The 11,814-nt window shown below is 40.6% G+C and overlaps 1 protein-coding gene across 1 annotated transcript in view; it reads left to right on the forward strand.

The window, feature by feature from the left end:
* LOC111864649 overlaps positions 1-11,814 on the forward strand; it is a 31,595-nt gene that overhangs the window by 8,128 nt on the left and 11,653 nt on the right. Inside the window, exon 2 of the mRNA XM_023852040.2 lies at positions 10,641-10,905. Coding sequence (XP_023707808.1) covers positions 10,641-10,905 — 265 coding nt within the window. The remainder of the gene's footprint in view (positions 1-10,640; positions 10,906-11,814) is intronic.

Here is an 11,814-nt window from a genome sequence, read left to right on the forward strand (position 1 = left end):
TGGGGATGAGATGAACGCCATAATGTTGCGAATCGAAAGGAGAAACAAATTAAGTTTCTGAAACCAAATAAGGGCGACGTAGCAGAAGAACTGAGGAACTGAGGAGGTGCACATTCTGTATCATACGTTACTGCACAAAGGTTTGAAAATGCGGCGAAACGTGTGGGGAACAAATCGAGGATGAGCTAGACGTACGTGGGAGGAAAATAATATGGATATTAAAGAATTTTCGCATGAGGATGTAGACCGGATTCAGATGGCTCAAAGATACAGTCCTGTAGATGGCTCTGGTGACTGCGGAAATGACCCTTCAAATTTCATACAAGCGGCAAATATTTTGAGCCGTGTAACTAGACAAGTCCTCTATCATGGATAATGAAAGGAGCTGTATTAATATAGCGTTTTAAAAATTTACTATTCCTCTTCTTCTTCTTCTACTACTACGACTACTACTAATAATAATTCAATTATATATGTCCCGAGCCAACAACCACAAGGCCAATTACAGACACAGTACAGTGGCTCGCTACGGGCTGGACGACAGAGGGGTCGGCGTTCGAGTCCCGGTAGAGTCAAGATTTTTCTCTCATCCACGTCGTCCAGATCGGTTTTGGGGGTTCCACCCAACCTCCTATCCAATAGGTAACGCTTCTCCCGGGAGTAAAGCGGCCGGGGCGTGAAGCTGACCACTTACATCCAGCTAGTGTCGAGGTCAAGAAAATGTAGATCTATATATCCGCTCCCCCATTCGCCCTCATGGCGTAGTGCTCAATTAGTTAAGCTGAGGGACAGTTTTACCTACTACTACTACTGCTGCTGCTGTTGCTACTGCTATAATAATAATAATCATAGTTTCTCTATCATGGATAATGAGATTAACTTTATCAATATCGCTTTTTTAAAAAGATCTAACATAATTCAATTCAATTCTTTATCTACGAGTATTTACTTGCTGAGCTCAACAGCCAGTTACAGAGTCAGCACACATACAAACAGCAGCAGCAATGAAGCAGAACAAAATGGGGGGGGGGGATAACAAAATAATAAAAATTGATCGGCCAAGGAGTTTAGGCTTGCGTCTATCCTAGGACAGCGCAGCTGAGAGTAGCCACTAAGAAATTCCTCTTAGATTTAATCATCCTCATCTTGAGTAGCCGGAACAGCTCAGTTTGTGCAGTCACCAGTATACAGTCTGGCCTATAGAAGATTCGGGATTTGATTCCCGGCAGGGATAAGAAATGTTCTCTTCTCCATAGATTTCACACCGCGGTTAAAGCGGCTTAGGCGTGAAGCTGACCATTCATTTCCATCCAGTGTCAAGATCAAGAATATTGGAGCTATACCTCCATTATCTGACAGGTCCTCATGGCTTGGTGCTTAATTAATTAAGACAGAGACAATTCTACCTCTGCGTCATTTTGAATTTTCTCCACCCTTCCGTCATTTGTCCTCCCACGGGTTGAAATATTCTCCTCAACAATTACATTGCGATGACATGCAAAGCGGATGTTACGGTGTAAAAGTAACACCACGAACGGGAAGTAACAGGAGCTGAGGTGTTGCAGGAAAGAAAGCACCAAGATAACAGACGCGTTTAACTGAAACTGCTCTGAAAATATCTTATTTCTTTCTTCAGATTTTCAGTCGCATTTGACAATGGCCATTATCTGTTTTTTTTTTTTTTGGTTTTTTATTCACTGTTAATAGTCTGTATTTCTTTCCACCACAATCATCCATTTTCTTCATCTTCCTGACTTCTCACTTTTCATTATAATGCTTGTCACTCTTCGTGTTCGGGAGAAGTCACGTACGAAATTTAGCGGGAGACAAAAGAAAACAATCCTGAAATAGAGATCTCAATCCGTCACGGTAAGTGCGGAAACTTTCATTTAAAGTGGCCCACGAAGGAGAGTATACGCTCCTACATATTTCCAACTTAGTGCTCATAACTATGTAACGGTCATTAACAGTAATCTGTTGTTTTCCAAAAATATCGGAATAAAAATATTCAGAACCAAGCCTTGAACGGTACCAAAAACAAAACAAACTCCGTGGTCTGTAGTCCGTAAGCGAACTATACCGACCGAGCGACCGCCGCTTGTCGGCGAAGTTAGTGCCAAATTTGCGGATAGAGGGTGTCGCGTGATCAGCGTAACGGATCCCCACGGCCGTTAATTTCGGTTCTCTAGACCGGAGCCGCTACTTTTCCATTCAAATGGCTCCCAAATTATCCTCATGAGGCTGAGTGGAACCCGTTCCAGACTTCTGGATCTGCAGCCAGGAACGCTGACCACCAGACCACAGAGGCGGTCCCAGCATACTTAATCCCCAACCCCAAAATATCTCACTCCTGCATTAAATATTTTTGATGATACAGGACAAAGTATGTATAGAGTAGGGTTACATCCATGCATTGTTGCAAAATCGACCACTTCATTTTATAAGTATTAATTGTATCCAGGTGAAAGTATATGACGGAACTAGATGTAGTCTCCTCTTCAAGCTACCGGTTACCTGATGCAGGTCTTTAGTCATCCCCTCAATCTCTTTAAGCGAATATTTGGGTTGTACTTTCAAATAGGCCACGTTGGCATTCTTCCATACTTTGTCTATATTGTCACGATTTTAGAGTGGCTGTAGACGTGGTTTGAGTTGGTAATATGATTTACTGCACACTTATAAACTCTTTAATACACTATACACTAGGTGTTCTCAGCCTGCTGTGTCTTCACCACTCGTTGCCTGGTAACGGATCTCAACAATATCTTCTGCTTCCGTGCTTGTGTTCTTATAGGCTGGCGACTGTCTGAAAACTCATTGTTCCAACTGCCGACTCTCAACTAACTGACTCTCATTGTCCTGCTTATAACATCTCGGCACGGACCGCATAGAAGACACCTATCCTCTGTTGCTGTTCCCAATTGTTGCCGTACAAACATGCTTATTTAGGAATCTGTTATTCAGTAACAGCTATTGTATAGCTGCTTCTTTCGCTGTCGTTGCTTAGCAACTGGTCTGCATGTCACAATATTCACATTCATCTTACTGAGCACTGAGTTTGAATAGGTCAATAGTATTTCGTATTCAGGTAGTCACGGACTGTCTTTGAGACAGTGTATCCTCACTGAAATTTCCCGTTCTTCTTACTCGTACCCTCCAAGAATGTTCAGAAGAAGAAAGTAACTTCAAATGAACCACGACCATTTAACATTGTTAACTTCGTCGTTCACAGTCATCCTAATATGCATCGCCGTAGATCTATAAGCTATGTAGTTGATAAAGCGCCGTTAAGTAAGCCAAGAATCAACCAATTCACAGGGTCTAATAATCACGTCTCATTAGATGATTGTTACGTCCTCAACTGAAAGGGCCTTGCTGAAGAATTAGTCATTATAAACAACAACGCAATGTTCAGAAGCCGAAGCAGCTAACAATAACAGCTGTTGTGTCGCTCTAGAAATCGAAGTGTTCACGATCATTAGCTTCCGCTCATTGGATCGTGTGATCGATTTATTTCTACCATGCATAAGTGCGTTTGTCGTATCGTCAACGACAGCCATCTTACTCAAATGAATGTTCTGTGCTTTATCAATTCGGATACGATCTGTTTTCGCAGATGAAGAATGTTCTCGTTTACCAGACTTTTGAAACAATTCCATGTAATTTACTTACGCGAGGCACAGAGAGCTGGTAAATATAAAGGTAACGTTGTCCTGTGCCGGTCACGGTAGCTGAGCGGTCTAAGACATGCACTGTCTTCGCTCGCTCGGAAGCCGGGATCGTGGGTTCGAATCCAACTCAGGGCATGGATGTTTTTATGCGTTTTTCTGTGTTTGTGTACAGGTATAGGCCTTGCGACGAGCTGATCACCCGCCCATGGAGTCCTACCGTATGTCTAAGATCTAGAAAAGCCGAAATGAACGGAGAAGTTCATGTAGGTAGGCCTAGGCCCACTGGGGCTGTAGTGCCAAGGAAAAAAAAGTTGCCCTGTGCATAATTAATTAAGCACCACGCCATAAACACGCATTGGGTGTAGAGGTCTAACTCTACCATTCTAGACCTCGAAAATACAGAGGGGAGTGGCCGGGAAAAGGACCTTCGGTACCCTTTGGATACGATGCTGGGTGAGTATCAGAGCCTGTCTGGATGCTCTAGATAAGAGAAAAATCTCTGGCCCCTGCTGGAATCGAACCCCGGTCATGCAGCCTGTAGCCCGTCGCTATCTATCCCGGCTCTCTGTGAAGTAGAGATAATTTTCAAATATTAATTAATTAAAATTCAAGCTTCAGAGTGTTACAGAAATGCTAATAATTATCCATATGAAATAATGCATAACACAGTTCACTGACTGTATCTGCATTGCAGTAATGGTTGGTGACTAGCGACACCAACAATATAACAATGCCAGTGTTACATGGTCGACAACATTGCAGCTCTCTGATATTCCCTTTACTTTGTTGTAAATTAAACAGGGAATTAATGTTCCACCTCTCAGAAATTCACTTCTCTCTTTCAGTGGAAGTGTTCCTTTCCGAAAGCTGAAATATTTGCCAACATACACAGCATGGCGCTATCAGATGTAGGATATCTGAGTTCTGGGGATTTTAATCGGAAATCGTACAAATCACACATGTTTGTTCAACACTTTGAACAAGATCTGCACTCACTACAGAACGTTAACCACTTCATTCATGAAGAGCATTTGTTCACCCATCCTTGAACATTCTACGCTATTGTTTTACAATTCTTTCACTCATTACATTTTGGCCGTAAACCGCGCATAATTCACGATGGATTCCGCAGCACTCACGTTTTTAACGCGAAGAAAGCGGATGAAATCACGAATATCACAGCTGGCGGGATTGGTAATAGCAGGACATATCATAGCTCACTCTGTAGAGACAAGAACAAACACCAGGTGACCAATTATATGTTGGTTTACAAGATAATGAGTCATGTGACGCTACCTCGCATGCGCGATCTCTCCCCCTCTCCAATATTACTTGCCCCAAATAACAGAATCTTACTTTCCAAACAGCCCTCTTGTTAGGGCTTTCGGGGTTATAACGACATGCCATCTGATAGATGGATACCAAAGCTTCGTTGGAATATGTTTCTTTCTTTTTCAGCTGAAAACAGAGGCGGTACTGTGAAAGGTAGTTTAATTTTCGTTTGATGTACCACATACATCGAGAATAAAATAATATGCTATTTCTTGTAAAGTGTCATAATAACACAATTTAAATTCTTATCTCAGAATAAATTATGGCTAAACAACCCACATACTTCAACAACTTTCTTAACACTTGGCAAGATTGAATCCAACTGGATCAGAAGCAAGAAATTAATAGTGCGAACGCAATTGAGAATTGAGGCTATGAAACTTTATATACCAGTATCGCTATTGTATTAATAATACGTGATTTGGAGCTCTTCTTCATAACAGCCGTTACAGAACAGCTATCTGTACCAAAATGTAAAGCAAAATTTGGTTCGTAAATTAAAAACATATTAAAATTTTATTCTCTAAATTTACGCATGGTGTAAATATTACGTGTTCTTTCACTTTTGTTTAATGTCCTGTAAAACTGTAAAATTTTATGAAAGCAGTATACTGGACATAAAATTGTGTTTCATGTTTCTGTACATCGAAACGGTTCTCGCTCCAATAAACATTTGGCAAGTTACGCGCTAATAACCGCCGAGAGGTATACAGAAATGTATAGGGACCCTCATGCAAGGATTCGGCGTTGTTGTCCGAGTTTTAACGAACATTAGAACATGTCAATAAATTTTGCTCACAGAAATATGTGTAGATCCTCAAATAACTTTCCGTTACTTTTGTTCGATTTTAACGAAACATCAGAATGTGTGGAGATTCCCATGAAAATCTCAGTTACGCTGTACGATTTACAGCGAACTTCAGAAAGCGTTAAATTTTACTAAAATTCCCCATTATCAGATTTCATGAACATCCGTGATAACGATTCTCGAATGGTGGTTGAGGAGAAGGACGAAATGATGAAGCTAATAGTACGATAATTTTTACAACTTTTCGTTGTGGACGCGACTGAAATTCTTATGCCCTAACACATGCTTTTCGTACTACTAATTGTGTGCTGTGTTGTCTATTGTATGTGTTATTTGTATGTTGTCTTATTGTAGTACCACTGCCACCGGATGAAAACCCATTTTCAGTTAAATAATAATAATACAGATTTTTAATTAACCATTGCATTGATTCATTGCAACATGAAGCAACGTGAGCGCGTAAGTTCTACTTGTGATTTTTGCGATATCAAATTTCAATTTAAGTACTTTTGTTAGCATTAGCAACTACATATGACACTTCGGTTTGAATATTTGCAGCGCACTGGAAAGAAATCGGGGACAAGCAGACGTTTCATGCACATTCTGTCGGCACAAATTTTCCATCCATCCAACGAACCAACCAGCCAGCAAGTCCTATGATGATAGAACTCAAAAGGTTCAAAGCCGCTGATACGAAAGCCCACTTCTTCGGTCCTGATTCCTGTGTCACCCTCGTCCGGCTCTCGTCCTCATTGCCCTTAAATATAAATTCTCATGTCCTTTCAACTTTGCCTAAACCTCTTCAAACAATTCGCTTAATTCAGTCTTCGTATGGGAAAGTTTCCTAACAAAGTATATTTAAGGGCTCGTAGATGCTATACTCAACCTAGAGATGCAGTAGAACCCCTTGTCGGCAGTTCGTTATCTCATCTCCCCTATGTGGAGGCCGTTTCCTCCACCTGTCTATAAATAAAAATTAAAGCACAACAGAAATATGATTTGAAAACCTTCCCCTTCTTGAGCAGCTGTGCCCTCTTTTGTATGCCCCCAACCATTAACTAATTATACGGAAAAAATTGTGCATATGATCCCGCTGCTGGTTGCCATTCTGAGCCATATTAAACTAATCAACGATCATATCATGTTAAAACACAAGTTCTTGCCTCATCAGAGTAGTTATGAATTTAGCAAGAGATACGCGTGTGGGTGGAAACCACGTGTTGTAAATTTCAGGAATATTGACTTTGTATCCAGATTCCAATGTAAGTATAATAGCCATCAATAACAGTGATTTACATAACCTTCTGGCTCGTATTCTATAGGCGCCGGGTTAGAGTCTAAGCTGGGAAACCAAACTGACCGCAGCGTTTCGTAGCTTTCCTCAATCACCCCAAACAAATGTTGGGATAGTACGTCAAATTAGGCCTTGACCACTGTTTTTCCAATCCTTTCCAGTTCAGTTTTTGTTTTTCACCATACCACTGGACGCCACATAGCTTCAACTGCTAACAACGTGGCCAAATGTACTAAGAATGAAATAAACGAATCTTATATTAGTACCATAAATTCCTCTAACGACGTGAATACAAATTAATGTACACTCTGGTGCATCGGGCAGTACGAAAATGTTTATTTTGACACTGAAATTATTCTGGAGGCAAGGAGGTCAAGGTGAGACGTATTCGTGTGATGTTTCTGACCGGACCGCAAGAGTGTGTGATAGTAGAGCAAGGAAAACATAACGTGCAATGCGAAACAAAAGCCAAACAAACGGAAGTCGTAGCAGAAGGGAGACCAGCGTCCGTAATGAATGTAGGTTAGGAGACCAAGCAAGTGTCAGGATGTAACATGTAGCCATCGGCAGTCAACATAACATGTGCAGAGCCTGAAATATAGTCTATAACCGAAGGAGAAGTTGGCCATATTCTGTTTGCAAGTAAATCTGTCATGGCCAAAATAACGTACGCAATTAACGTACGCTGTTCTCTGGAAGGTGACTTTCAGATTGTCTTAAGGGGAGGAATCATGTATGTCCATTGTGTTTCAAGTTTCACTGTGAGATCCGTCCCGTTAATTCTTCGTCCACTGTACCACTTTAAGCTAATTATATTTTATATAGAACTTCTGTGGAGCCGCTTATTTACGGTCGATTTATTGTTTTAAATATTTTGCTTTTCATTGGTGTTTGTCGGCATTGGTATAAACACCTTCATGCGGATTTAGCAATAAGTTACATTTCAGCTGTAAATTTAATCAAAAAGAAATCTGCAACCACGCCATAACCGTTCTGCTTCATCGTCGTATTAAGTTTTACGCATGAAAGAAGCAGCGGAGCGCTTGCGATGCGTCTAGGAGATACTTGGGTCATGTCCCAGTTGAGTTTCAGTAACGGCTGTGCGTATTCGTGAATTTCCCTCGCTATCTCCGGAAAGTACATTGTACAAAGTACAAACCAACGACAACTGTTTTTTTTTCACATGTCTCTTAAAGATACTATCACGGCGTTTATCTGTGTGAATTCAGTTAGGGTGGAGTGTGGAAATTTCCGAATAAAAGGTATGTGAGAATTTACCCAGTAGCCTACTTGCCTACCACACATACTTTCGGAAAGAATTGTTCATAATATTTGTTATAAAATGGTCCTTTTAGAAAGCAAAGGGGACTGGATTAATCTGACCCGGGATAGTGATCAGTGGCGTGCTCATGTGAACACGATAATGAACCTTCGAGTTTCATAAGTGGAGTGGAACTTGACTAGCTGAAGCATTGTTAGAGTCTCAAGAAAGAACCCAAGGAGTTGATTATATAAATCTACTGCCATTATTGAAGTGTCTGTAATCTGCAGAGCGAGTTCGGTTAGGTCTGTAGGCCCTTGCAACTTTTTTCCTTTCACATGTGTGTGATTAGCGTTTTCTAGACAATTATGATCATATCTTGAGGAAATCATCATCATCAGTCATTTGCAAGTGTTCAGCTTTTTAGCCCATTCCGTCCTCAAACATTAAGCCATCTTCTCTTGGACTTTCCTAACGGCTGTTAATACAAAAATTGTTTTGGATTTTTATCTGATGGCATGCTCTGTACATGTGGAATGCATGTCATAAAATTTCTGAATATGAATTCTTCAGAAATTGTTCCCACATGAACTGCCACATGTGAGTCAACCTGGGATTCGTGGTGACCCGCGAGTGTCAGGTGTGTTTCACGATATGACGGCAAACAGCTTATTACCTATGAATTGAATGTTTGAATAGATCCCCATTTTATACGTATATTTTTATTTAATAATTATTTTGTGTTTTAACTGACATGTCAGTATCATATTTTGAAGTACGGAACGAAGACCTCCCAATAAAGAATAATTAGAATTTATGAAAAACATTCTGGTTAGTCTGCTCCCTCCGGTCCCAAACGACGTACAGCGAATGTGGAGCAAAAGCTTTACGGATTTAATCTGATGACGTGTCAGCTATACACTGTTCTTGTTTTTGTCCTCTGGAAAATAATTCTCGGCTGGATAGAAGGGTGAAAAACTTTCTGGAAAATATAAAGTATATTCCTTGTCGAGAATCGAAACACGACTCAGACTGTAGCCTGCACTTTTACTGGAAAATAAATAATGCGTCGAAAGGCAGTGAAAAATCGAGATTAGCTTGTTGAGGCAGAAATGTAACGCACTGCTGGTGAAATATTTTCGAAACTTGTAACTGCCACTTGCAGCAATGCGTAGTGGAAATGCGGGTAGTAGAATATTGCTATTTCTCGTTTGCAATATATAACAGAAAACACTTTCTCCTTCTCTAGACTCTTCAGTTTCACTTTCCGATTGCAAATACGAACAAAGAAGGGCATCTTTGTGCATATTTTAGGAGCAAACACTCCATTTAGGAGAAAAATGAGAGGACAGGACACCTGCTAGTGGCAGAAAATGTTTTCTGCTTATGTAAATTTATTTGTAGCAGAGTTTGTATACACTTTGTTATGTATTGCATGCATTATTTGTTTCTTGAGTTTAGTTTAATCATATTTTGATACAGGCATTCTGACAAACCGTGACAGATGATGACAAGTTCATTTAATTTAATTCAAAGACCAGTCTTGGAGGTGCAACCCTTGTCGTGTTCGTAGACTTGTGGTTTGCTACGTCAACATGTATTGTAACTGTCTCCTTCATGTTTCGACTTTGTAAGTTCATGATCAGATATATATATATATAGTTGCTACACGGTATTGTTTTCATTTCACTGTTCTAAAACCTTGTCAAAACTTAGTTAAAATTACGTCTAACATGTTGCCGAATCTTGTTATAATTTTTAAAAAAGCATTTTACTTTTCTCTTGATATATTATGATTTTGGGGAACGCGGTAGCGTAATTGGTTGAGACAGTATGCTATAAGCCGGAAGGTTGCGATTTCAATTCTCGATGAGGTCATTAAATTTTTCAATTGATCTAATCCTTCCAGCAGCATTATGGTTCTGGAGTCGACTCAACCTCTAACAGAAATGAGTACCAGGATTCTTCCTGGGGGATAAAGGGCGGCAGGGGCGTAAGGTTTACAACCTCACCGCCATCTGTGAGCCGACTGTATAGAATAATGTGGGAGCCTCGACATCTCACAACACTATGGGCCTCCAAGGCTTACTGCAGGGACATATTTTCTTTTTTATGTTATGATGTTGGTACTCCATAGTTGCTTGAATTGTAGCGTGGACTGTACAGAATTTTGTTACGGCGTTGATCGATTGTGGATATTTACCATCAATCGCTAACAAAACTACACACGTACAACGTACAACGTAATTACAATAGAGTCTTCTCTTCTTGTAGGGCGCCCATAGCGACGCACCTTTAGTGGACTCTGCATCATTGCCCCTAGAACATCGAGCAGTATATGGACCCCCAAGCCACCTGCCCCCGCCTCCCGCATATGGGCCACCCCAGGGCGGAGGAATCGGAGGAGGCGACGACTCCTGGCCACTGGCGACCCCAGATATGCCACAGATCAAACACCTGCAGGTTCAGTGCGAGAAGACCAATATGCGAGTGAACATCGAGTTTGACAGACCCTTCTATGGCATGATCTTCTCTAAAGGTGAGATCTCTCAGGATTGCCGTGCAGGAGACAAGGATATTTTGTACATACACTTGCTTCATGTTTGCCTCATTGAAAGATGTTTCCCACTCTCATCCAGAGTCTGTACAGATCTCATTTTCATCCCAACATCGAATATTCAGCGGTAAAAAGAAAATTTTAATTTGACTCTCTGATAAATGACAACACCGGCAGATTTCACATAATATCAGTATACGTATTATAAATTTATAGTAATTTCTAATCATAACATTGTAAAATTTACTTCCAAGAATTAAGGAAAGAAAATTAACCCTTTGACCACGAACCTTTGTTCTTACTGCTGTAATTAATTTGTCATTATGGATGAGAAATAATGTCAGGCTACAATCAAGAGCCCGATGAAGCGATCGAAAGCAGTACTGAGTGACTGAAGTCATTGCTAGTATTCCAGCTACCATAGATCTCAGTATCAGTATAGAACCAGATGAAGTTCAGTGATATGCTTTAAGCTTCGACCGCTTTTACTTTCAAGAATAAGTATAATAATATCCCCATCACTCACTCACACAGCTGAGCCCTTCTTGAGAAGCTGCCAATTGTGCAGCTACTCAAAAACTTTCCAGCATTATATGAAACCCGAAGTTTCATTACCGTGTTCACAAGATCCCTCCACAGGTCCCTATCCTGAGCTACATCTATCCAATCCATACCATCCTTTGAAAGGATTTTGACGATGATATACATGTTTATCATGTATATATATATATATATAAAATTAGTGCATGTAGGAAGCAAGTGGTACAGTATGAGGAAGGTGAAGGTAACAAATTTGTATAGATCTAGTGGTGCGGGAGTAAGACATTGGCGTAGTATTGGGAAGGTACGGGGTTCGAGACCACGGCGTCCTTTGTCAAGTGAAATTGAAAA

The sequence above is a fragment of the Cryptotermes secundus genome, unplaced genomic scaffold (genome assembly GCF_002891405.2).
Source record: "Cryptotermes secundus unplaced genomic scaffold, Csec_1.0 scaffold186, whole genome shotgun sequence".
Taxonomy (NCBI): domain Eukaryota; kingdom Metazoa; phylum Arthropoda; class Insecta; order Blattodea; family Kalotermitidae; genus Cryptotermes; species Cryptotermes secundus.